Source organism: Oculina patagonica, chromosome 6, assembly GCF_052425735.1.
Source record: "Oculina patagonica isolate OP01 chromosome 6, crgOcupat, whole genome shotgun sequence".
In the NCBI taxonomy this organism is placed as follows: domain Eukaryota; kingdom Metazoa; phylum Cnidaria; class Anthozoa; order Scleractinia; family Oculinidae; genus Oculina; species Oculina patagonica.
The window spans coordinates 9771400-9798070 of NC_135763.1; the positions used below are offsets into that span (position 1 = coordinate 9771400).

Genomic DNA, 26671 nt, shown 5'->3' on the forward strand with positions numbered 1-26671 from the left:
CTAATTGTTTTCGTTTGAAACATTATCGGCTCAAAATGAGTGGACGAGATTGTTCTTTTATCTAAACGACGGCGTATTCGTTTCCCCTTCCTTGTGAAAATTTCTCTTACGTATATTGAGCGCCCTTGGGGTAAGAGAAGGAAACAACTCTAGATGGCTTTATATGTACAGCAGAACCGACAAAAAGCTTGACGAAGTATAGCGTGGTTTTAGCCATGCGTGACGAGGTAAACCAAAGTGAAGAACAAAGAAGAGGAAATGTCTAGCCCTATATAACTGTAAAGTGCGAACAAAATAAAAATAGCCACTTAGCGTATGACGAAGTCATTGAAGCATTCTTGCATCTCATTTTGTTGTATCATTAAAATTTCGCGTTGCGTACGTGCTGCGAAGTTTAAAGCAGCGATTAAATGCGATTCGCGACTCTTTTTACAATTGCAGAAGCGTAAAATGAGACGAATTTAAAGCCAGCACGGTCGGCTTAAGTGACCGGTGAAATTGAGTCATGTGCTGAAGCGGCTAGTCACGAGACAATCAAAGAATGGCACTCCACGATTCTTTTGAACTATGCAGCTGATTCAATGTTTCCCAAGGGTCCATAGAATAATCGCTTGTGGGAAATAAATGACAGTTTGCTACAAAAGAGCCTTTGTATTGGCTCAGAGTGCAACAATTGAACCTGTCCGCACTGCAGGTATCACGCTTCAAAACAATAGCTCAATCCTTTTATTAAGCAGCCATGGATTTGCATACATCACTGGATTGAACTCCGCAGAGCACATGGAAATGATGTGCTTCTAAAAATTTTCAAGTTAACCCAATTATCCTCAGCATGAAACGAGTTCACTTGTTCTTGTGTCATATCAAAATTATTGTACCTGTAGACTTGGAGCACACCTAAATTTTTTGTGGTAAAATTTTCATCCCTGGTTGTTAAGTAATTAATAACTGAATCACTTGCCAACTGAAAATAATTTATTGTCTTCAATACCATAAATATAGGCACGTAGCATTGATATATAATTTTTTTGTGACTTACTGCACAGCCTCTCGCAACCAAGTTTAACATATACTCTAAAGGAGAAGTCTTGGCCAGCTATGATAATTTCATATTCACAAATATCACAAAGCACTACTCTTCGAACTATTTAACTGATACAATTCAATCCATTTAGGAATAGCTATAAGTTTCTATGTTATATCCAATTATGCCCTATACCAAACAGCGCCGCTATGAAACTAACGTGCCAGACGCATATTGGCAAAAAAAAGCAAACAACCAGCTGTAAATTTTGAAAGATGTGCAAAACTAATCAAAACAATTACTCTGTCTAAAAAATAATGTAGTCAGCAGATAACTTGAACATGTACAAATTTGACTTTGAAAAAAATGCTATGACAAATGAAAATGCAGAGCAACACTCAAACTGACCATAACAAACATTAAAAAATTAAATCCACTTTATAAAAAGGATCTGATTCAAAAGTTCCAACCTAAGAACTTGTGTCATGTATATATAATTCTAACATTTTCTGGAAAATGTAACTTGGCAACATAAAATTGTTCCAAACTACATAAGCTGCTTCACTACTAAGGCAAAGCTAGAGACTGATGGATAATTTAATAAATATACAAAGCCATATCTCTCTAATTATTACAGCTATCGATAACACTGCCTTTACATGACCCAAAAAAATGAAATAATCTCAACCACCATAAGCTAATATGGTCGAAACACATTATCAGACAACAATGTGATACAAGGCAAGATGTGTCGGATGTAAACATGGACGCTTATCCAGTGCAGTGCAGATGCGCAAGAACTATGTACACCTGTTGCAATGCACAGTTATGAACAACAGGAAATACCTACTGGATGGTAAAAGTTCAATCTAATTCTGTGAACAGGAGAACCTTTTTCATTCAAACATCTGCGAACACATGCCAAATTCAACATTCTTTACCTTCAGTCAATATCTGAATTGCGCCTATACAAAAGAAAATTCTGGCATTCTCTTGACCCAAGATACCTATGCCTTCTTTACAAAATGATGTTACAAAAAAAAAACCTTTCTGAGGACCAACCATTCACAAGCTACATTATATCTGTTATAAAAATCTTATACTGTACACCATAAATTAAATCTTTGAATTAGTAAAGACCACTCCGTAACTCCCCTACATTAGGTATCTGGTTAATAAATTGCTCTAAGTTAATATCAAAGCCGCCATCTCCCATGTTAATCTCATCATATATAATGCTCTCAATGTCACAGTCAAGATCTCCATGAAAGGCATCCAGTTCTAAGTCACTAGGGAATTTTTCGTTCATAAACTCCAGTTGATTATTGTTTGTCATTCTCGTGAAAGGGTGTCCTTGCAAGGAATGTACTCCATTTTCCATCATGAGTGGACCTGCCCCGACTTGCTGCTGTTGAACGAAGGGGTCAGTATAACTATACGTCTGGTGGTTATGGGTTAGACCATTTACACACTGGTTGACGTTAGGATAGGTGGGTTGATAGTTCTGAAACATGCTATTATCTGGGCTCTGTTGCACTTCCATCTCTTGATCGCGACAGAACATGTCGTTCACGCGAGCTGGCGAAGTGTTCTGACGTTCCTGAGGACTGCAGAAGCTTCGCTGTTGAAAGTGAGGTTGTGGCGCTTGTGAATACACTCGTAAATTGCCGTATGCAGGCCGAGGAGCCGCGATAGTTTGTGGGGGCAGTATTTCTGGACTCATAGACTGCTGAGAACGTTGGGGAATAGGTTGTAAATATCCACTATTGTTATTATAGCTAGTGTCAAAACTGCTCGGTATCTTGGAACTCATACCGTTTGATACGCCGATGCCCAGGTCATTATGAGAAGGTTCGGACGGAAGTAATGAAGGTTGAACTGGCGTTAAATTCTGTTTTAATCTGCTATTTTCAGCAGCGGCAAACGAGTTCAGACTCATCGAGTCAGCCATTTGCGTAAGTTCTTCGGCGACAGGGTTTGGAGTGCTGGCCATGAAATTATTCGACGGCACATGATCCTCGCACGGCAATTCAAGTTCGTCCGCATGAGCTGGAATGGGCGACAATCGACCACCAAGACTGCTCACTGTCGAAGCATTCGATGAAGTCCGCGGTCGAGCAAAGCTGTCGCCGAGGGGAAACGGTAACGGTGACTCTGATTCTGGAATTGTGAGCAACGAGTCGGAACTCGAGCTGTTAGTCGGCGAAACATTCCCGGGAGAGTTGGCCCTGCCATCGCGCGCGCGATTCACTGAAAGTCGAGGGCTCGATGGAGACTCGCCGTCTTCCTCCTTTATTTTCTCTTTTTTCGTTCGCCCTCGCTTTTTCTCTGATTTAGGGGCCGAATCAAGAGAGCCAGAACGCCTACGACTCGTTTTACCTCCTTTGGCATCGGGATTTAGCATCCACCAGGAGCTCTTGCCATTTCCCTCGTTTTGTACTCTAACAAACTTGCTGTGCAAGGACAAGTTGTGGCGAATTGAATTCTGCAACAAAATGACAGGCACAAAAACATGATAACATTAGAAATTGTCGTCAGGTAGAATACGCCGAAAGTGAAATTAGGGAGCCAGTCAGCTGTTAAAGGAGTCAAATCATCTGATTGCTTGAGTGTACAAGGAAATACCGTATGTACATTAATAAGCTTACCTTCCAACCCGCGGAACTATTGCTGTCTCCCTTGTCCCTGAAATAGGGAACTGTGTTCACCATCCAATCGTAAATCTGTGACAGTGTCAGTCGCTGGTCTGTCGAGCTCTGGATCGCTTGGGTTATCAAGTCTGCATAGGACAAGTTCCCCCAAGCATTTTTTCGCGAACTTTTCTTCGGTCCCTCGCTGAGCTGTTTCAAGGTCTGATCTGGTTCACGTTCAGATTTTGTAAACTCCGAAGGGTCCGGGAGGGGCCACGTATTCGAACGTCCTCGCCTTTCTTCTACAATCCCCGAGTCATCCATTTCATCACCTAACCACGAACGAACGAAAGCAACGCTCTATGTACCCGGCAAGAGCTAACCATGTACTCAAAACACTGAAACTCTCTCCGCGATTCGGAAAAAGCAATTTTCTTCAAACACGCCGCGACTTCGCTATATCCGAAATCGATTCCTGCGTGACGTCAGCGGTGTTGTCATTGGTGATAACATTAAATGCAATGATTGGTTAATTACTCAATTTGAGTGACGGCTGTACCGCCCTAGACCATGAACCAATGGGAGCAAAGCACTTCCCGGGAAAATTGACCAATAAGCGGCCATGCGTTTTACGAATGCGTTTTATCGCCCACGCTCCCATGATTATATTGTAATTTTTGTCAGCGAACTGGAAATTCTCTGCCGTAATATTAAGGGTAACCTCACGCGAAGTATGTCAATCGTTAATTTACCGCTGTTCTTGAATAAATCAGGGATCCTTGTCGACAGAAAAGAGCAAAAGCACTTCGGACTAAATGTTTGACATTTTCGATTGTCGTGGGAGACAGACAACGAGCCACACACGTCATAGGAAAGTATCGGATTTCCTGACAGAGACACTCGACCTACCGGAAGTCAAATATTAAGAGTGCGGTTTGTACTCTGTCATTTTGCGGCAGAGAGTGAATTACATGCTAATAGATTTGTGAAGTACGAAAAAATGGCTTTCTAGAACAATTAAATAGTTTACTCCATTCTATTCAACATGTGCACCTCTTGTGTTGTATTGTCTTCCAATTGAATTAAACATTGCACTAACTGCGATCACAGGTAATTTTTGAACTCTTGAAAGTTCTCACCCGTTTTACCCTAATTTTGTTATGACGGGTGGATCGAAAAAAGAATTCAAATACAGACTGGTAACCGCTTCTTATACTTCCAAAACATGGGACATTAATAATTTAAATGACAAGGCTAAGGAGCTAAGTGTGATATTGCCTTCATTTCGTTAATTTCCGGCTGGACGATTTGGCTGGACTTAGTTGGAAAGTAAGGCCACTTGATCAAAAATTGTTGACATTCACCTTGGACAGAAGAATTCAACGTCAAAGGCAGAACAATTTTGTTTTTAAATTGGTAACGCCCTAACCAAGACCAGCAATTGTCTAAACGAGCCCCCACTCCACCCATTGCTTTTAAAATGTAAAAAGATTAACAAATTTACTAGCAGACGAGCTGAGTACCCCATGCTATTTTGTCTGGGTATTAAAAACATATCTTCAAAGACCCACTGAACTGACCAACTGAGGTCAACACGCAAAAGTTTGCCGCCAAGAAAAATACTTCTTGAATTTGAACTTTGAGATTTCAAGGTTCTTTAGTGATCGGAATGATCAACAAATCTCGATATTGTCTATCGTTAGATCATCGCTGAATATATCTAGTAGATCTAGCTTTTCATTTTATATTTCACAGATCACTAGCATCTCTCCAAAAACTATAGAAAACTTGAGATCACTCCATGTTAAGTAAAATTCCAACTGATTCAAGATTGAACTAATGGCTCTGTTGAAACTGATCTCTGTTGAAGCCAGTCAGTATGGCGAGAGAAATGAATCTGACCCTAAATACTCAAACACTGAGCATTGGGCCAGTATAAAACCGGAAAAAGTGGAACGAAAGCCCTTATAACTTAAAGTATAAACGTTTCTCGCCAAATAAGTCAGTCAATTGTTTTGGAAACCACAACGACCTTAGCTTGTGAACTTGGTGGCATTAGACTCACGGGTCGATGACTTAATTTTTGCTATGCCGGCTTCGGTCACGGTATACGGAAATAAATCACTATTAAGCTACACAAGAACGCTTAAGAGCCAATATATACCAAAACAGCCAATGTGTACATGCACAGTTAGATAGGAACCGATGGTATGAGGACAAAACATGACAAAAACATAGCTTCCCATGACTACAACAATGAGAGCTATGCTAACGAACGTGACTTAATTACGTAACTAGTAAATAGGAAATACATTTGCTGTGTAAACAGTAATCGTCGGAAAGGAAATTTGGAGAAGTAGGGATTCATTAATTAACTCTGTGAACGCTGACACACCTTACGCCAAGAGATAACTAAATATTTTTACGATTAAATATTTCTAGGCTGTATGGATAATTAATTGTTGGGCGTGATTTTAATGGGTTCCCACAGGCTTGGGTCAGTAATTGTTCAACAACAAGGTGCTAACTAATAAATCCCGTTAGCAGGAAGCCCAAAAAAGTTGTAAAACCGCATGGTCTGGACATTAAAAGCATTAAAACTTAACGTATATCTGAGTTCAGTTCCGTTATCGAAAGCCATCACAGAAGTATTTTAATCTCCCGCAAGAGTGTTATCCAAGCAAATACGTAATAGTCTATCCGGCTGCGACAGGGCTGCTTGGTTTCGTCCCCGACGCGCAAACTTTCTGTAAGTTCTTTGTTAGCTTGTGAAATTCTTTTAAATGAAATTGGGTTAGATCACTTTATTTCATTTCCTGTGAACTTACAAGTCACTTAATCCAGGCTTTTAACAGCTTTTCAGCAGTTGAGTGTGTAACTCAGCCAAAGTTGTAATTATTAGCCGTCTAATACTGGCTCTAGCGGGCCACTCTTAACTTCAATTTTATTCAATACTGACATAGACTATTCGCAGCCCTCTGTTTTCTCTTTTTCTTCAATCGTTTAACGCGGGAAGAGGATTGCGAGAGGTATAGACGCCGGGAGAGAGTCACTCGTGATATCAATAAAGTGAACAATTCCCGAAGAATCAAACAGCTTAAAAGAAAACCCGTTATTATGATGGTTGCAGTTATATCAACTGAGTGGCGAATCGATGGCTCTCTCGTCAGCTCTAGTGTTTTGATAACGCAGGAATAATATCTTTTTGAAAAATGTTTATTTATAACAAAAGCTCGATTTCTTCCCCTTAAAGAAAAATGCTTAATGTTATATTCCTACATTTCACAGAGTTATTTCTATTCAAGTAGTATTCCCTTAACATTCTTTTCAAGAACTGACGTTCGCATGGCACCGAGTGACCCGAGTCACCCACGCGGAAGAGTGTCTCCGCGTGGGTTCCTCGCGCGTCACATTAATTATTTAAAAGTACAATAACGAAGTACGTGATCTGCGAAACGCTTCTTATCTTACAACGGAAACAATGCTATCAAAACATTTTTTTGTATGTACATTGAAAATGATTCTCAGCTAAAACTTGCTAACCACAAAAAAAAAATCATGGCATTTTACACCAGCTATCAGAGATATGATAAAACGCACGATTTTGTTGCCCTGAATTGAACAAAAAGGGTCAGAGTGTTGATATCTTTCTTGTAAATTTACCCGCCGTAGATCTGAAAAGCCTCAAGCTCTAATGGCGTAAAATTTGCTGGGAGTGGACTCTTAGACTGTGGGATTGTAAGATCATTAGATTTAGAGTTTATTATTCTCTCCCAGTTTTCAGTTCTAGAAATTGCAATTACCTGTTAGCCTGCTAGGTTTTGTTAGCCTTTCAAAAACTAACTAATATATTAGCCTCATTCTACAGCGTCACAAAGGGCAGTACAAAATTATATAAACAATCGATTACCGAAATGACTTTTTAGGTATGGGCATGCCATTTTCTGCCATTTTGTGTTCTCTCTGGTTTTCTTTCAGCACAGCCTCCCCTGGCAAGGAGTAGGCCTGGTCATCTTTGTTCTGACTGGGAAAAATACTTTGTTGCATCGTGAAAATTTCAGGGTGTAACATAAATTTCCCACGTAATGTAAAGGTCTGTTTATCATAAATGTGTCTAGCCCAGCAACCAGGGAAAGCCCACACAAACATTCCGCAGACAGAGAGTCATATCAAATATGAATGCCACTCCAGACAGGAAGTGGTTTGCGAAGTCAATCTAGGTTGGAAAGTTGTAACACCCATATAAAAATAAAAAGTATTACTCTGGCGGTGTTTTTGATCTTGAGATAGTAATCTAATTCACTATTCGGCCTCTCCACTTTCGCTTGCTGTATGATCACAAATGTACTCAAAGCATCAGTTAAGTATATATCTGGAGTGAGGAACGAGTGGACTTCCTTTTAGGTTATCACATAACTGCGAAGGTCTCATTTTCACATCAATCTCACAAAAACTCTTCAAGATCACTTAATGTTGTAACAATTACACCAGCCTGCACCAACTTCTTAAGTTTAGCAGACATTAATTTGTTGTTGTTGTCGTTTTGCTGTCTCTTTATAATGTTGCCGTTCTTCTAGTATTGTACTAATGTGTTGATGCGTGGGTTTGAACGGGGAGGCAACGTCGGCGAAAGTCAGCCAGAATGTACTAGTTAGGGACTTGGAGACAGTTTTCAAATCAAAACAGAATCATTTTCTGTCGCATTTTATAGGCAGTAGTCAATCTCCAGCTATTAGAGAAATAAGTGTGAAGCCCAGTTTTGATACCTTCAGCTTTCCTCTTGTGATGGCCTTAATCTCCATTTAATTGCTGCGTTCTGGATCAACAGGAGCAAGAAATTTGCCGGGTTATTTTTTGTTGTTACACTGAAACATTATCAGCCTATTTATTTGTGTTGAAGTTAATTTTATTTGACAAAGGCGGAGGGCATACTGTGCCAAAAAAGACGGTAAACAAAAATTTATTTTCTATACACAATATTAACAATCAAATATAAACAGACATTGGAACAAAGCTGCCGAGTTCAATACATCTGCGTGTCTTTTGCCGAAACGCGTCATCAAGAATTTTGCAATATCATATCAAAATGAAATTGTATCGTATACATTATTCACGGCATACACGGAGTTATAAAGTCTCTCAACATCCTTGTTTTGTGATTTTGAAGATACGATAGAGAACAAAAATGTCGGATGAAGGAACACAGGTAGTTTTTAATACTGTGATCAATATGTTCCAAGGTCCAGCAATCCAGTAGTCCAGAGTCCAACGGGTAATTACTCTCTGCGGTCAACGCTGATAAGATGACCAATTTGCCCACATGTGTGCTTGTGGTTTTGACAAACTTAATTCCATTTAGATGTAGAACCGCTAACAACAAGGCGGTGTTTATATTTTCAATTTTTTGACGCGAACACCGCTAATGTTGTCATGAAAAATCGACAAATAACTGCCAAATATTTTTACTATAACCATTGAGAGAGTTCCCAACATAGATAAAAAAAAACATCAATCACATTTGTGCTTAAATACAATTGCTATGTTACTTTGAACACCATTGCACTTAATTTACTGTCAGCTTCTGGTTAAAGTAGAACAAGTTTTATCGCAACTTTAATTCTCGCAATTAAATTTTTCAGTCTAATATTTGCGAGCGATTGGCGTACAGGTTTATGATACAAAAATACCAGCCAAGGTGAACCATTCCACTACGCACAACCGATAAGTTGTTAAATTGTTGTCACCCAGCCAAATTTTTAAAAACAAAACACTATAAAGTGAAGCTGTTACCTGGGTAAAATAAACAGGTTATTTAATTGCAGAACAGGTGTGCTTTTTACTGCAAAAGCACGATCTAAAAGGCGAAATAAACCAAAATGGCCTTTGAAGTTACCTACCGCGTGTTGAAGAACAAAGCGCGCTCAATTGTTTGTATAAAGAATTTAAACAACGCAAATCAAGTTTTTCCGCCCGTTCAGTTTCGGTGACCCGTTTTGTTTCGGTCGTGAAAAAAGCCCTGCTTTTGTTTACGACAAAGAAAGCGCGCCCTAATTTTAGAAGGGCGTATTCTTGCACAGCTGAGATGCAAAATTGTAAAACTGTTTTTGAAGAATCCATTCGCATACTAGGAAAAGACAACATCAACAGCCTAGCAAATCAAAACTTAATGCAATAGGCGTTTCGGGTATAACTAGTTAATCTGTTTCAAAGTTGTTTATCACTAATAATTAGTGTTGAGTCAGGTCAGGTGGTTTAAAACAAAAACAAAAAAACAAGCATCTTTCGATTCACCTCCCTCTGGCGAAAACATGTTTTTCAACTACGTTTTGTTAAAATAATTGATTAATTGTCCATGCCTGTTGAGTTAGATGTCTTTCTAAACAGGAGTGGGTGGTGGATAACTTTTGTATCTTCTAGAACGAAAACATAGTAGGCTAAGTACTGGGTTTTTCCAGAATGTAGGGGCGGATTATTAATTAAGAAGGGCGGATTGCATCAGTGATATGTGTTTCACATCAGGGCGAGTGATAAGACTGGAAAGCGCAAACAACGTGAAGCCGTGTTGCACGTGACTTTAGGATGGCCAGGTGCTCTCGCCGATCAGGAATGAGATAGAAACCCATGGGTAGGTAACGGGTGCGAAACAGGATGCGAAACATGGCATGCACGCGCTACAAAAGAATTTCGAGGAACTGAAACATTTGCTCGCATAGGTTTCCGCATCGTTAGTTAAACTTTCGCTCGCGCCCGTTGTCTGCTTCTTTAAGAATACTGACAAACCACATTACAAAATACATGCAACAAGTATCGTAAAGTATTTTAACAATATCAGTAGGCAAATCATGACAATAAAGAACATTATCAAAAAAATAAAGAAAAATTACTTTCTCTCAGCAAGAGAATACCTTGTTCTTTGCTTAATGCCACTGTTATTGTACTAAGGGACTAGGAGACAAACTATTTGGGGGGATCTTACTCCTGCAACATTCGAGAAAACGTCAATAGGATATTAATTTTAACAATCAAAACCAACCAAAAATATTGAAAATTGGCCCTAACTAGAAACTGAGAGAGAGCTGCAATTTGTCAGTTATGAACATAATGTAAGTCAACATGGTCTCAATTATGTTACTTTGTTGATAACTGCCCACTGATCCGCTTATTGCTCTTTTGGGATCCTGTGCTTCTCCTCTGAAGAGGCGTCACCACTGCGCCGGGGGAAAAATATAAGCGTGCGGTGAATGATGGGAAGCTCGCTGTGCGCCCTCTCTCTCCTCTCCCCTTCGGAGCCTTCGGAAGAGAGCATCATGCTTCTAGTTTTGAATTAATTTGATTGCTGCAGTTGGATGCAAACGGTAAATGCGGCTATCCGTTAGAAATAACTGATATGTCTTTCGAAACAAAATTCACGGGCGCCGCCCACGCGAAACGTGGAAAAAACCCGAATGCTCTGATCTTGTCGCGCGCGCGCACAGGTGAACAACCTTGTTCAATTCAGAGAAAAAAAAAATGAACAGGTTGAAAGAATCAAATGTCAATATCATAATCTACGTTGATTGATCAGTGCACACAAACAAGCTGATTAAAAAACTGTCTACAAGCTCATTCATTCCCGTGATCTTTTAATTGGGTAAATTAAGAGGTGAAAGAGTTTCCTTCCTTTGACAAAACCGGTTACGCGAATTGAAAGTATGATGTATGTATATATGATTAAGGAGGAACTTCAATTACGTGAACAAAGTAGAAATATGAAATAGAGGCATGTACGTGTCGTTCGAACATGACAGGTGGCATTTCAAGCATGTGAAAGTGACCAAAAGGGCTGAAATGGCCACACAAAGTTGTGTACGTGAGAAAATGCACATATTCACGCCCCACTTAAGAATTTTACAAATTAATTCGGGTTTATTAAAATTATATCTTGAAAGGGGGCAGGTCACGCTAGTTTAGGATATTATGTTCCATATATCCAGTCTACTAAATAAATAGGTAAAAGAAACATAAAAAGAATTAGGAAACAAACACGAAATGTGCATAACCAAAATTGGACAGCACTAAAACGGATAACATTGGGATACCTTTACGACCTTTACGAATTCTTTCGGAACGTTAGCTCAATTTTTATGAAAACGTGGGCTTATGCATGTGACGGTCAGAAAAGGGATTTAGTCAATTTAAGGATATTTCATTTTCAGTACAGTGATAATGAAAAATAGCGTGAGAATTCGACGTATGTAGCATTTAATATCTCGACGTCGTGTTGTAGAGACAGTGCGAGTTTGACCGGCAAAGGTTAATCTGTCTGCCCTGTATGTGGGACGGACGTGACTCGCTAACTGTTTCCAGGGCGCTAGCGCCCTGCTGTTTCTTAGCTTTCAGAGAAGCAGGCAGCACTTGCTAAATTCTTTGCGCCCACGCGCATCACGCAGAGCCGGAATCACACTATTGTAGTTCCTGTTCCTTAAATGGGCTGGGTACAGGTCAATCTATTTTAGGGTCTTTAAATCGTTGAAACCTAGTTGTAGCTCTAAATAAAGAAACGACGCTCAAATTTGCTAGAAATACTGTTTGTTAAGCAGGCGAGTCACAGAACGGTTCGTGACAACGAGAAGCACTGTTTTTTGCCGTATCTTGAACGCGCAGTCAAACTCTTTCAAGTAGATTACGAGCCCGGCCCACGTTTTCTATGAGAGAATAGTCGCTGAGTTACTATCGCTCATAGAAAACGAGGGCAATTACTACGTAGTCTAATTGTTTTAGTGGACACCACTAAAGAGGGTAGTCAGAAACCTACAATTTTAGGTATTTTGAAATCATAAATTAAAAATAATTTTTCCGTTCAAGGGCAGGCGTCAAGGGGCGAGGCTCTGAGCCAACTATCATATATAGGCCAATAGAAACCGAAAGCGAGCAGTTTAAGTGTATAGCATAACCCGGAGTCCGATCTTAGTCAACAAGAAGTTCAGTGAAAGTGGTTTATTTATAGTTTTGGTTTGTGATTTCAGCAATTTTACTTGCGCACATTCCCAAGGCAGTCTATTTAACAAATAGACAATTGGATTGGCGGATTTCCAATGGAACACGCTGAGTTTCTCTGTGGAGACACCCAAATAATTTACAAGAAACTTCTTCGTGATTTTATGAAGTTGATCTAGAAAATGGCTTTGAGCCAATAAGTACTCTGAGTACTTACTCGCGCTTTCTCTTAGCTATTTTAAGCAATCTTTAAGAGATTACGTAATTTGGTGTTTGACAGTGCTTCCGGGAGGGAACACTACTGTCAAAAAAGCTGAGGTGACATATTCTCTTGGGTAACACAAACTAAATCTATTTCAGTATATAGCCTTACTTCGTTTTAGCTCCCGGAAAAGTTTTCCAGACTGAAATTCCTCAATGCAAACTTATATGGACCTTCTGACACGAGCGCCTCAGGATTTAATATTTCAGTATCGATTCAGTAAGGAGCGCTGCTTCTGACCGAGCAGAACTAGAGGCGCTTATGATGCTGTCAGCATACTCAATACATACCCAGCTACATTTGCAAATTTTCAACACGTTGTTCAGTAGTGTTTTCTGTTTCAACGGAAAAGATAAAAAAATCTCGTTCACTTGATTTCTTCTCCAAGGTACTCAAGACTTTGACAGCGTGCATACGCGATACACGTGCACGTGTATGGCATGTGAATCGCTCGCACACGCAGGGCCCTCGCGTGGAAAGCGCGCACAACAGACTCCATTTTCAGACACTCGATAAAACACAAGAACAAGCTCTCCAATTGTCCAATATGAAACTCAGGCCACATTAATCCGCATCTCTTTTCCGTCACTTTGGCCAACCGTCCACACAAATCCGGATAAATTGTCCACCGAAAACGGAACTTTTCGAAATCACTCCTCAAGTGGATTAATTTGAAAACCGGCCGGCTTTGCGTTTTTGTGTGGACTTTTCGAAAACTCTCTTCAAAATGGGTATTTGAAAACGCATTTTATCCGTTTTTGACCAAAATAGATGCGTTTTCAAAATTATCCGGACTAGCGTGGAGGAAAATATTTAATACGGCGTTTTCAAATTTCTCCGTTTTCCAATTTATCCGGATTAATTAATGTGGACGGGGCCTCACTAGACGGATGAAATGAACTTTGTTCAAATGAGCTTTGCTCTAGGTCTAAAGAGATTGATATTGCAGCGCATAGCACTTTTCCATTCGACCAAATTGACCCTCGGTATCCTCAGAGTTTTGTTATGCTCATTTAACGACTGTATAACTTATTTTGTGTTTCAAATCAATATGTTTAGAGAGTTTTACCACAGCATAAGACCAAACATCCCTTTATGCAAATTTGCTCCTTCCCCGGTCCTCCCCGGTCCACTCAAGTGGAGTGGAGAAGAGAAGAGAGAAATCTGGGCCGAGTCAATTGCGCGAAAACAAAATGGCGGAAAAAATTGTCCACTCAACAAAATTTTGATTCAGCGAGCAATTTGTCAACTTGCAAAAGTCGTAATCATGTTATGGGTGACATACCGTGTTGGAAATGATGTTTTCTGTGCGAATTGTCAACAGTGATTTCTATCTCGCGGATCCGATTCTTGATCTTGATGTTTGCAATTCAACATTTCGTGAAAAAACTGAAAATGCGTCAGCCTCGAAGTCAAAGGTCCCCGTTATTCGTATTTATGGCGCTACTCCCAGTGGGCAGAAGACGTGTCTTCATGTTCATGGAATCTTCCCTTACATCTATGTTCCATACGATGGAACACAGCCGACTGACAGATACCTGAAACAGTTTGCAACTAGTGTGGACTTTGCAGTGCAGGTCGCTCTGGGCAGAGCTTCTTCTTCTCGTCAACACGTCAATGAAATCACTGTGGTGAAAGGGATGTGAGTATGCCATAAAACAAATACCGAGGTACAACATTCGTTGTGAAGAATAACGGTGCAGACCACACTGGAGTACAAACCATGCTTGTTATGGTAAAACCTTGAAAAGAGTCATCCTTGGATAGGCCTTGGGAGGGAATTTATGTATGGAGGTGTCCATAAGGAAATTTTCTTTCTGGAGGGCTAGGGTAAGGGGTATGGAAGCATCCTATCACAAAAAAATCTAGACATGCTCATGCCATAACTATTGGTGCATGTTTCTGAAATTGGGGGTGGGGGTTAATCCCCCCAAAGCCCAACGAGGTCATGATTTTGGGCTCCCGATCTAGACTGGGTTATCAATTTTAGAGACGATTCCTAGTACGGGGCATGGGGTTTGGGGCAACCAAACTTGGGTGCTAAAAATTGACCCGTTTCTAGAATGGGGTATCATTTTGAATGCAATTTGTTTCTAAACTGAGGTGCTACTTTGGAGACGCGGGCAGCACATACCCACCCAAAACCTACCTGAGTAACCCCATCCCCCCCCCTCGGGCTGAAAGCACAATCAGATGTCAGTTTCAAGCTGTGTTTTAAGCCATTTGTTGACATTGTGTATAGCACAAAAAGTGTCAAAAAACCCCTCCTGGGGCAGTTGCATAATTGTCTCGCCCATTGGATCAGTGAGCATGAAAAGATGCTTGTCCCACAGGAAAATCTATTTGTCCTTGATGACCAAATACAGTAAAAACTTGCGAGTAAGAACCTAACATTTAGGAACCTGTTAGGCTAAAATTTGCAAATTAGATACCATTTTTATAAGAACCTATTTAGCCTAAAATTTGAAAACAGGTTCTTATTTTCTAAAATTGATTATAAATGTTTACTTTTGAGAAAATATGATTTGTCAACATTCTGCATCCTCTGTGGAGATATGTAACCTAGAAGCCTTATTATCCCCGATGCAATGTAATGCAAATTTTATACAAGAAAAAAGCCGAATACCACTAAAATCTCTATTTAACAACATTGAATTTTTTTCCTCAGAAATTAAGAACCTATAAAGAACCTAATTAGCCTAAATTTGTGTTAATAACCCTTTATGTAAGAACCTGTTTAGGCTAATCTAAAAATAATAGGTTCTTACTCGGGTTTTTTTTACTGTAGCACTTTTTTGATGCCTGCTATGTTTAATTTTATATCTTTACATTTATGTTAGACCATACTATGGATACCATGAAAGAGAGAAAGATTTCTTGAAGATTGTTCTGTACAACCCATTTTTGGTGACCAGGTAAGAGAATCCTTTGATGGTTGTCTAGTAGATCCTTCGCCCTGCATGCATTGCTTATCTATCACCCTTTTTACAATATTTGGGCCATAGAGTGCTTTTCACATGAGTGCAGAAAAGCTTTGGTTTTGCATTTCTACTCTTAGTCAGTGGCAGATCCAGACCTTGAGCTAGGAGGGGGAGGGGGAGGGGTGGATCCTGTTTTCTGTACATACACCCGAAAAAAATTTATCGGGGGAGTTGGTCTTCAGCTCACTGAGAATCATGAGCCGTCATACCACAACAATCTGCAGGTAATTGGATGTGTAGCAGGATCGATACTTACAAGTTCAAATCACTTGACAGTCCCCTTAAATTCTATTTCATTTGACGATAGTCTTTAAAAAGGCTGTGTTCAATTTGCAGGGTTGTTAGTCTTCTTCAGAATGGAGCGATCATGAATAAAGTGTTTCAACCTCATGAGGCTCATATCCCATATCTGTTACAGGTAAAATTATTATTTTTTTTTCACCAACTCTAAGCAGATCTACTACCCAATAATTATTAAAGCCCTGACAGTAAAAAACTCATAACTGTTGCAACAAATCAAAGAAAATTAGCAGCTAAATCAAGCTTAAGCCAAGACCAACCACCAAGTGTTGATCAAAACTGGGAGACCCTGTTGGGACAAGAAGAATTGTCAGGTCTGTCTGAGAGGGATCTTTAACCACAGTTTCTAAAATATTTTACTTTTTTTTTTTAAAAAAAACAACAATTACTGTATTTAGTTTCTGAAATTTTTTATTTATTTATTTTTTATTTTTTCAAAAAAGCCAACAATCCCTGTATTTGAAATCTTATTTGATGACGATTTGATATTTCCTTTTTTTTAAAAATATGACTTTCTAGTATTGTGATTTGGCTTTCTAAGTTTATATAATTTATTTGTTGTTTATACATTTGCAGTTTTTTATGGACTACAATCTTTATGGAATGAACCTGCTTCATGCATCTGCTGTGAAATTCAGGACTCCTGTCAGAATTTTTGATGGTATGTAATACCCCTTTTTTAAATCCTATCTGGCCAGATCCTATTATGGCAATAGGATTATGTGGGATCCAGTAGGATCTTACGGGATCCCCTAGGATCCTTAAAAGCAATGGGATCCTACTTGGGATTCTATAAGAAGGTACCGGTATATTTTTTGAGGTTAAATTTTACCTTAGTTAATAGAGGGGAATGGTTATAATTTATCAAGCTGGGAAACTTATGGTTTTGCATAACTGGAGTTTGGCTGACTTAGGGATGGACAATAATTTTTTGTGTGGGGAGGTGGTGGAGTGGGCAATTTCCAAAGATTGAAAGAAGCATTCCTGCACAGAAGCCATGGGGAAAAATTTTTAAAAAAAATCTTGCACAACCTGAAAGTGAAAAAACAAAATCTTGCCTAGAAAAATTGCCCAACCCCCCTCTGCCCCCCCCCCCTAAAAAATAATGGTCTGTCCCTTATTTCAGTAGATTTAAATGGACTTTGTATTGCTACTATATCATCAAACACAAATCAAATAAATTACTCAGAGTTTTGTTTACGTAGGGGAAGTTGGAGCAGTGACTTCATCCCCCCAAACCCAAAGAGCTAATTCTCAATCAACTCCAACAACATTTGCTGGCTCCCGTGCTCAAATATGGAGTGAATATACTGTATCTAGGTAAGAGAAAGTTTCCAGTTATCGTTTTATTACTAGCAAGTCCTGATCAAACATACAGTATTTTGCTAAATTGAAAGAAAAATCCTTGGTTTATAATCACAATTATAACTTTGCCAGAATTGTTAAGTTCTTTGACATGTTTTTGTTGGTGATAATTGATCATCTCCAAATTTAAGGAAAATCCAACAAATTCACTATGAATCGTGCTGTACTATTAAAAGCTTCTTCTAACTTATTATTTCAGGGACTGGGTTTTGGGATCGGACATTGAGAGACTCAGTGTATGTGAGTTGGAGGTTGATGTGCTAGCAACTGATATCCTAAACAAGCTTGAAATAGGAGGTAATGAATAAGAAACAAAATAATAAATAAAGTTGAACTTCTTCTAGTTGACATGTTGGTGGACACCTCTGTTAAGGGCAATTGATGTCGTGGTTCCAGCTGTACAAAGACCTCCTTTAAGCAGACAAGTTTACCGGTACTTCACAGTGTTACTGGTCAAGGGTAATTAACCTCCCTTATCCTACTCCCCCTGGATGGGATGCTGGTCCATGGTAGGTATATCCCCAGTATTAAATTTGCCTGTACCAATTTATACACCTGGGTGGAGAGAGGCACTGTGAGAGTAAAGTGTCTTGCCCAAGAACAGGATGCAGTGTCCAGGCCAGGGCTTGAACCCAGATCACTCGATCTGCACTAACCATTAAGCCAATTTTCTCCTAACAATAATATTTGGATCAACCCCTTATACTCATCAAAATTTAATGTTCTAGTCTTGTTGGCTGTACAAGTCATATTGTTACTTTTCTATTGTTACAGTTAATCTTGGCAGCAATCCTGGCTTGGCTGCCATCTGGGAAGACGAGCAGCAACGAAGAAGAGAAGCTAATGAATCTTCACAAATCTCAGCTCCACTGACACAGGGTCAGAATGTTGTTGATACATCAAAATATTATACAGCCAGAAGAATCCTGATTTTTCAATCCCTCAGCTCTCTTGGATAGTACTTTGCTGTAATTTCCCCTCAATTTCTCGAACTTCCTGATTTTTTAAAGCAATTTTTGTTTGCCCTGAATAAATGGGATTCTACTGTAAAGTTGTGTTTTTCAGTCATTAATTGTCACAAAATAAGTACCGCTAACACCCACAGATGAGCCGCACCCTGAATTTAGCAACTCAAATTCGGGGGGGGGGGGCACTCAAAAAAGTTTTATACGGGGAGGCTCCGCCCCAAGCTTTTACCCCTTACCCTTTTATATACCATTTTGACAGAAATTGTACCACTTTCGTATACCTTTTACTGAAAAAAGGTACCCCTTTCATATACCTAAAAGACGTGGCAGCCTTAGAACAGGACGTTTTCTTGTCATTTTTATGAAGCGCTTAATAAATTAAAATAATACAGCCATAAAGTGGGTCTGTTCAAAATATTTTAATTACAGGCCTTTTAAAAAATGACGGATTTTCGTACCCTTTCATATACCTAAACTTGTGAAATCGCTACCCTTTTATATACCTGAAGCCTGAAAAAGGTACCCCTTTCGGGCGGAGCCTCCCCATATAGGCCGTTATATGGAGTACCCCCCCCCCCCTCAAATTTTGGAAAAATACTTTCTGACATTTCAACATTTTTGTGATTAATCAGAGGTAAATCAGAACAAAGTTGCATTAAAGGTAAAATTTAACTCATAAACATGAATATTTTCTTTGCTTTTCTTCATGGATTTTTAATTTATAATGAATTTGGCAACTATAAGATGCTTAGATGCTTTTCACCTGCACTTTCAGTGGCATGCATTGGTTAGTGTCAAGTTTGAGCTCGACTTTTAATTTTTTTCCACTTTGTTTTTGTTGCAGAAAGAGGATTTATCAAAGAAACTGAAACAGAAAAGAAATTCAAAGAAAGAATCAAAGAAATAATAGAGGAGCGTGATGTGCTAATGTATGACATGTTTGTTATTTACGTATAACCCTATTATTATTTGTGACGTGTGACAAGGCCAAGTATTTTTACGTGATTCAATTTTGCAAAGGGATATACAGGACCCTCTATACAAGAAGGCTATTGAAGATTCTGCGGGAGAGAGGGGTTTCAAAAAGCCAAAAATCGTAAAAGAAAGCGTGAAGTTAAACTGTAATTTCCTCAGGGGGGGGAGGGTTCAAACTAAAAAGACCTTCTGTGGGAGGAATATGGATATTTTCTGAAACAGTGCAACAACTATTTTGATCTTGTAAATCACATTTAATTAAAGGGTTGAAGTTGGATCATTATTTTATTTGCTTGTTCAACTTTTGCCCCAACACAGACAAAGCCAAATTGGAAAGCTTGGACGAGGAGCCATGTCCCCACAAGAACTTGCCTCACTTCAAGATTCCATCTCATCAATGGCTGCATCTCAGAAAGACTTAGTTGGCGACATTTCTTCAGATGCCAATGCTCTGTTACAGTTACTGTCACAACAAGTTGATGACTCAGCAGCAGAGTCATCTCAAGGTATTTGAGTTTTGTTACCATGGTTACTGCTTTGAAATGCCTAGTTACTGTGGTACAGCACATACACAACAAGTGTATCATGATGGTAGATAAAGTCAGAAGCACTTTTCAGTCACTGACATCCTCCCATCAGCATAATGGTTTTTCTTAACCCTATTCAGACCGGGGGGGGGGGGGCTTTTGAGGCCCGTGCTGACTTTGAACTTTTATAACTTTTTTAAGATTTAACCAAACGCTGCCAAACTTTCTGAGTTTTCCTAAAATTTATCTGGCAACAATTTGGTAGGGTTGGATGATGTGTCAGGAACTTGACATCACCATGACAATGGCATTTTGACAGGCATGCTTTCCCAAATTTGTAATTTTGCATGTTTCTGTTAATAAAAATCAACTTAAATGGAATTAATTTTACATTTTGACGGGTTTAAAGCACATTTTTATTCATTTTGAGTACTTTGCAGTGATTTTGGGTGGTTTTCTGGCATTTTGGAAAAATTTGGGGTGAAATCCAAGATGGCGGATCCAAGATTGCGGCTGTTTTGACATCATGATGTAATTGTCATGTGATGTGACGTCACCATCCAACGTGACATATACCAAATGAAAGAGTTTCGGACGTACAATACATCCTATAAGTTTCATGGTGATTGCTTAAAGTCCCCCCCCCCCTGGTCTGAGAAGGTCCAAAAAAGCCCGTTCTGAATAGGGTTAATATAACCTCATAATGTAATCTCATAGTGGCCTATCAGGCCAGAGCTTATCCTGGTTTCCGTAGCATGAAGTGACTAGGAGTATTTCTACTCCCCCGTGGATGGGATGCTAGTCCATTGCAGGGTTTCCCCCCCCAGCATTAAATTTGCCGCATTCCATTTATACACCTGGGTAGAGAAAGGCACTGTCTTGCCCAAGAACACAACACACGCTTAATCCAGAGTCCAGTGCACTTTCCATAAGGCCACCCCACCTTCTGCATATAATTTCACAAACATAGCCCATATTAGCAGCTCATAAATGACCTAAATGTGTTATTTTCTTATTTTATTTAGCAGTTATTGACGAAGATGAGCCTGTTGTTGATCAGAGTATTGTCCACGAGGTTGTAGAAGCAAGTCAGCGATCTTTTTCACAAGAGCTTTGTAAGTTTACTTCTCTTTAAATTAATTCATTGATTGTGAAAGCCAGAGCCGAAGCTTATCTTTGGTTTGTGTAGCATGGATAGATAGTTTATTAATACAACCGCAACCTAAAAGGTTGAATTATGTCATATTTACAAATTTATAAAGCGATAAAAACTAACGATAAAATGTAAAAATATTTAAAGAACTATACAAGAGTGATTAAAATACAAACTTAAGTAAGTGACCAGGAGTACTGCTAGTCCATTGCTGGTTACAACCCCCCACCCCCACCCCCCAGCATTTTTTGGGGGTGGAGAGAGGCACTGTGAGCAGGGTTGTCGCCAAGGGGTGGTTGCCAGCTCATTTCACTGGTAAATCCAGCTGACATTTCACATGAAAACAAAGACTTAGGTAAACTTTTGGAGCTACCAAGGCCAGAAAGGCTAACTGGGCTTGTTACTGAGCCGCCTTATTAGTGTTTTCCCTGTGTGGGAGTGAAACGTCTTGTCCAAGAACAGAACAAATTTAATTAAACGACCAAGTGTGCTTCATATGTAGTCCAACGTGCTAACCATTAGGCCACCATGCCTCCCTGATTGCTGAAGTATAAAAATTGCAAAAAGGTTAATTGGCAATGGACATGAATCTGGTTCTGATAGTTCATTTCATTTTAATAAATTTTGTAAAACAATCTGAATGAACCACTGCAACCCAAGAAGACGAAGAGCACAGACTCAAGCGCTGTTTTTGGATGCAGTGGGTCTGGAACTCTAAAGACACAAACACTGCCAGCTTTGTCACATACTGTTCTAAAGTGAATAATAAATGAAGTTAACTTTTTCTAGCCTCTAGTCTGGATAAAGAAATGGTCGACATCTTGACAAGCTTGGCAGAGGAGTCTAGTCAGCCAGCCAGCCAAAAGACAGCATTAAGTCAGAGCATCTTGCTTGATCAAGGTAGGATGATGATCTGTTGTTAGAACTACATGTGACATTAATTAAGTTTATATGGTAAATGTAAGATGAAGTCTGCATCTGGTCACAGTGTACCAGACTGCCAAAGTTTATCCTAGTTTCTGTAGCAATGCATTTAGCAGTTGTGTCAGATAAGACTCTACCTTCGCCCGCCTCCTCATCAAGTGGTTGTCAAGTTGTTTCTATGGAATAAAACTAGTAAGGAATTGTAATGAAGGCCTAACTAGTTTTACTTTAAATTTCTGCTTCGGTGCTTTTATAGCCTGCAAACCCTGGCTCTTGATTAATAGCAGTATTCGTTTTAAGGAGATGCGCTGGACGATGAGGAAGACAATGATGAAGAGGAGTTGAGTGAAGCTGATGAGTCCATTATGATGTCACAGAGGGTCTGGGACGACATTGAGCCACAGTCAGCAGGGACTGGTGATGAGCAAATGACTGATGGGCAAGAGAATGACATTGCATCCCAAAGGTAAATCTTTTCAACATTGTTCTCAGACTTTTTTCAGCCAGTAAGCACTCGCTGACCAAGGAGCCTGATAACTGATGAATGCAGGAGTCCATGAATGAAAAGGAAATGATCAAAACTATTGTGCTCGGACATGACCCACCACTCCACAAAGAGTTAATGGATCTCTATATGGACCTCCCTCCCCCTTCCTCCTCTTCCCCCTTCCTGCGCCTCCCTCACCCTCCCCCACCCTTGCACAAGGCGAGTTACCACCTACTGTTATAACCCTTTCCCTAATTTTTCGATTATTCTTGACTAAGTTATTGACTTTTCAGCGCCTCTCAGTATGACATGGAGGGAATGTCGGACACTTGGGTAGGATCCTTCTTGGGTGGAGATATCCCCCAGCTGGACGGAGCAGCAGATGACGATTTTGATGGAAAAGAAGACTTCAAAATACCGCGGGGAAAGCGAAGGAAAGGCAGACCCAGAAAAAGATCTGATCAAGCCGAAAACACGAGTAACAAAACCGATATATCCACCCCAAGGGAAAACTCCCAAAGAACACCAGTTGACTCTAAAGCGTCTGGAAGAATTATGGAATGTGGGAAAACCGAGAAGGGTGGAGAATCGATCAGCGTGGATATTTGGCCGCAATCATCAAGAGCGATTCGCACGTATTCCAAGAAAGGCATGTCTGTATTGAAACGGCAAAGATCGCTGCCATTGAACGAGGAAGAGAGGACGACAACGAAGAGTAAAGTGGAGACGATTGTAGTTGATACTGAGGAGGAATTGGAGGAAGAGAAGACGGAGAAGGAGGAGAAATGCGAAGATGAATTTAGGTTGGTTCTTAGCGAGTCAAGTGATTCGGAAGATAATATTACAAAGGAAACAAATTTGGGATCAAAGCAAAATGAAGTTGTGGAGTTTCAGGATAATCTTAGTCTTGAAGAGTACAAAATAAGTAAACGAAACCCGTCTAGTCCTCGGAAAAATCCAGGGACATCCGGCGAATGCTGCACTCCTGTTATAACAAAATATTTCTACAGCCCTGAGAAAAACATGAAACGTAGCAGAAAACAAGACAAAGAGCCTTCAAGCTCTGTGGAACATTCGTCAGGTTCATCGATAACTGTTGATGAGCATTCCCCGGCAGAAGTACTGCCTCACTGCTCTAAGCAATATGGGGGATCTTCGCGTAAAAGTACTCTTCGTAAAAGGAAATTAACAGAGGGAAGACAAGAAAGAAAGAAGAAATGCTCAACGAATGTCGTTACGAAGAACCAACCAAAACACTGATTTAGATATGTCTTTGAGCGTTGTTAGTGGGGCCATGACAGGTTTGAGAGTGTCACTGAATGATGTCTCTCATACACCGAAACTGAGCTCAAAACTTGATGAAGCTCAAAAGCGTATGAGGAAAAGACGTGAAAATGCACGTGAGAACTTTACTACTCTAGTAAACCAGAGGTTAAATAGCCCTACTAGAAAGGAGAGACTTTCAGAGAAACGTTCACCTCTTCGGTTGAAAAAGACTGAAAAGTCCCCATTGTCGAAGAAGAGAAGTTCTCCGAAGCGAAAGGAAGAAAGGATGAAGAAGTATGGAACGCTACCTGTTGTAATTGCAAAATCGCCAAAAAAGAATCAAGCCGCTGACAATGTGGCGCCAGACTCTACTTCCTCCATTGAACCGAAGCGTCCATCTACAGAGCCATCATCTGCAAGTCGCCAATGTCAAGATGAACCTACTTTTCATTCCTCACAGATTTCCCAGGACTCTCATGTTAATAGCAATGTCATTAACAGTGAGATGGGACGGGTCTCGTCCCGAAGTCGAATTCGCGTGTCGGGACTTTTCTCATCCCGCGCGACTGCTACGGCTACTACTAGTGGTAACAAGGAAACGTCCCGTCCCGTCCCGCTCTTCATCTTGTGGACTGTCCCTTAAATCTACCGACAGAAGTAGGGATAAATCCCGCAGTGAAAAAGGCCACGCCTTGTCCCTCCAAAGGAAGGGGTTAAAACGAAAGCTCAAAGTAGACGCCGAGAAAGACATTCAGTCGACAACACGGAAAGTCTTGCCTGGTATGGGAAAGAAAAGAAAGCTTTCATTGACGCTTAGAGTGGATAAATCACGGCCTGATCTGAGAGAGGAAGGTGCTAGTGAAACCATTGTCACAGCAAACGAAAGCTGTTTAGCAGAAGAGCACAAATCTGTTTGTAAAGTAAAAGAAGAAATTAGTAATACTCAACAAGCTGGACTTAGCATCGAAAGCAACGATACCTTCTTACGCTCCGAGAGTAAAAATAGATTTTCCTTTAAACACGGTTCTGTCAGACGACATAATCTGTATACCTTCTAGCCCTGGCGATTCTGACTCGAACGACGAACCTCCTTACCACGCTGATTCTTCGGCGGCCATTATGGAGTCAACTTCCATTCCTGTGTCAGAAATGACACCTCTGTCGTGTAATAAATCTGACGATAAGTCAAACGCTTCTGTGTCTTATAAAAGAGAACACAAAGTTGCTGATAACATGAATGATTTGCAAGTGGCATCTCATGAAATTTATGGCGCAAAAGAAAAAGACACCGAGCTATTAGCAAATGCACTTTTCAACATGTCTTTCCCTTCCCCTCTCCCTTGTGTGGAAGATTGCCATTCACCGCCATGTCCTTCTTCACCGCTGGACATGAAACACGATACTTCTGCTCTAGGGGACCAACACAACATTTTGCATGGACAAAGATTTTGTCTTTCCTTAATTAGCAGTATTGTTGAAGAGCAAGATGGCAAGGCTTCAGATGTCAAAGAAATAGAAGGAATGCCAGCATCCTCTCTCAGCCAAGTTCAACAAACCTCATATTTTAGCCCTGCAGATGTCCGCTTGCGAGAGAAATCTTCACTCTTGCAAATGCGTCCTCAACTTGGAGAGACACAAACTCATTTTGAGAGCATGGAGTACAGTGACGCTCATATCAACAGACAATTCGAATCTAAAACAATTGAAATTGAAAATAACGCCTGATTGCTTTGATCAAATTGTTGATGATAAGGAAATTGGCTAGCGACAAGGAATCTTTTGATTCGTGCAAAAACCACATTCAACAACAGCAAACTGAACATGGATAATAAGAACCCCACGATTGATGAAAGTGTTAAAAGTGGGAAGAATGGATTCTGAATCCAATTCAAAGTTCGCAATTCTCGACGAGAAATCACAAGGACAAAAGATTGAATCAAATAAACCAGTTTCTGCCTTGAAGAGTCATGATTCAATGAGACCTCATCTTACTGCAAATAAGACGGGACTGATATGGCTGAAACTGGGGAACAAAGTTGTACAAGTTCTGACGAACGGGAGTTTGTCCTAAAGTTAAGTACAGCGGAAGATAACTCGACAGACGGCCAACCATTGGTACACAGTGATATACACATCAGTGAAATGGAAATTTCCGTGGAAGCAAGAGAACCAAGCTCAAGAAATCCCTTCAGAAAGCCTGCAGGATGACACTGCTCTTGCACCACCAAAACAACCAGATGTTCAAAACAAGAGCCAAATTTGCAGCACGCAAGGTGGGCAAAGTGTTCCAGATCGTTCCTCTCTTGAGTTTAATAAAAGTGGCCGCCTTGAGCGTACGAGTGTCATTGCCATTGAACCTTTAAAACGGCCGCCAACATCTGGAGAACTGGTAAAATCACTGAAGGATTATGGGCTACCACAGTGCAGATATCAAGAGCCATTTTGCAGTGACCCGGATGACATCCCAGCGTGTCCCAGGTTAGTCACGTGTTTTTTGCGAACTTATTTCTCATCCTCTCTTGATTTTATCGTGATCATCTATTGGCTTAAAACGTAGGTAGATCATAGGAAACTCAACATCTATTGTTTCAAAAACTGACTTTTTTAAATGAGGATGGGGATAACTATGCGAGATGCTCACTTTTTCAAGTTGGCTCGGTTTGCTTTAGAATGTTACGAAAGTTTTGTTGCGACATGAAACTCCTTCAAGAGATTGTTTTCCACATTTATTTAGAGACTATAAAGTTATCATTCATTCATTGATTCCTTTTTTCGTTCGTTCGTTCGTTCATTCATTTATTCACACCGCATTAGGAGCTTTAAAGGGCAGAAG

General features: G+C 40.0%; 1 protein-coding gene and 1 pseudogene across 2 annotated transcripts in view; one reads left to right on the forward strand and one right to left on the reverse strand.

Annotated features, from left to right (window-relative positions):
- Window positions 1-957: 957 nt before the first annotated feature.
- On the reverse strand, window positions 958-4563 carry LOC144658763 (forkhead box protein O1-like). Its single transcript, XM_078519231.1, has 2 exons — window positions 3673-4563; window positions 958-3509 (listed from the first exon to the last, which is right to left on the reverse strand). The coding sequence occupies exons 1-2, from the start codon at window positions 3976-3978 to the stop codon at window positions 2154-2156; spliced, it is 1662 nt and encodes a 553-aa protein (XP_078375357.1). The 5' UTR covers window positions 3979-4563; the 3' UTR covers window positions 958-2153.
- A 7505-nt stretch (window positions 4564-12068) lies between these two features.
- Window positions 12069-26671, forward strand: part of LOC144658997 (DNA polymerase zeta catalytic subunit-like) — a 35788-nt pseudogene continuing 21185 nt past the window's right edge. The window contains exons 1-13 of the transcript XR_013571832.1: window positions 12069-14534; window positions 15733-15807; window positions 16210-16291; window positions 16750-16834; window positions 17379-17493; window positions 17738-17835; window positions 18313-18417; window positions 19351-19435; window positions 19800-19987; window positions 21034-21123; window positions 21951-22061; window positions 22386-22551; window positions 22866-26316. The product of XR_013571832.1 is annotated as a DNA polymerase zeta catalytic subunit-like (transcript). The remainder of the gene's footprint in view (window positions 14535-15732; window positions 15808-16209; window positions 16292-16749; window positions 16835-17378; window positions 17494-17737; window positions 17836-18312; window positions 18418-19350; window positions 19436-19799; window positions 19988-21033; window positions 21124-21950; window positions 22062-22385; window positions 22552-22865; window positions 26317-26671) is intronic.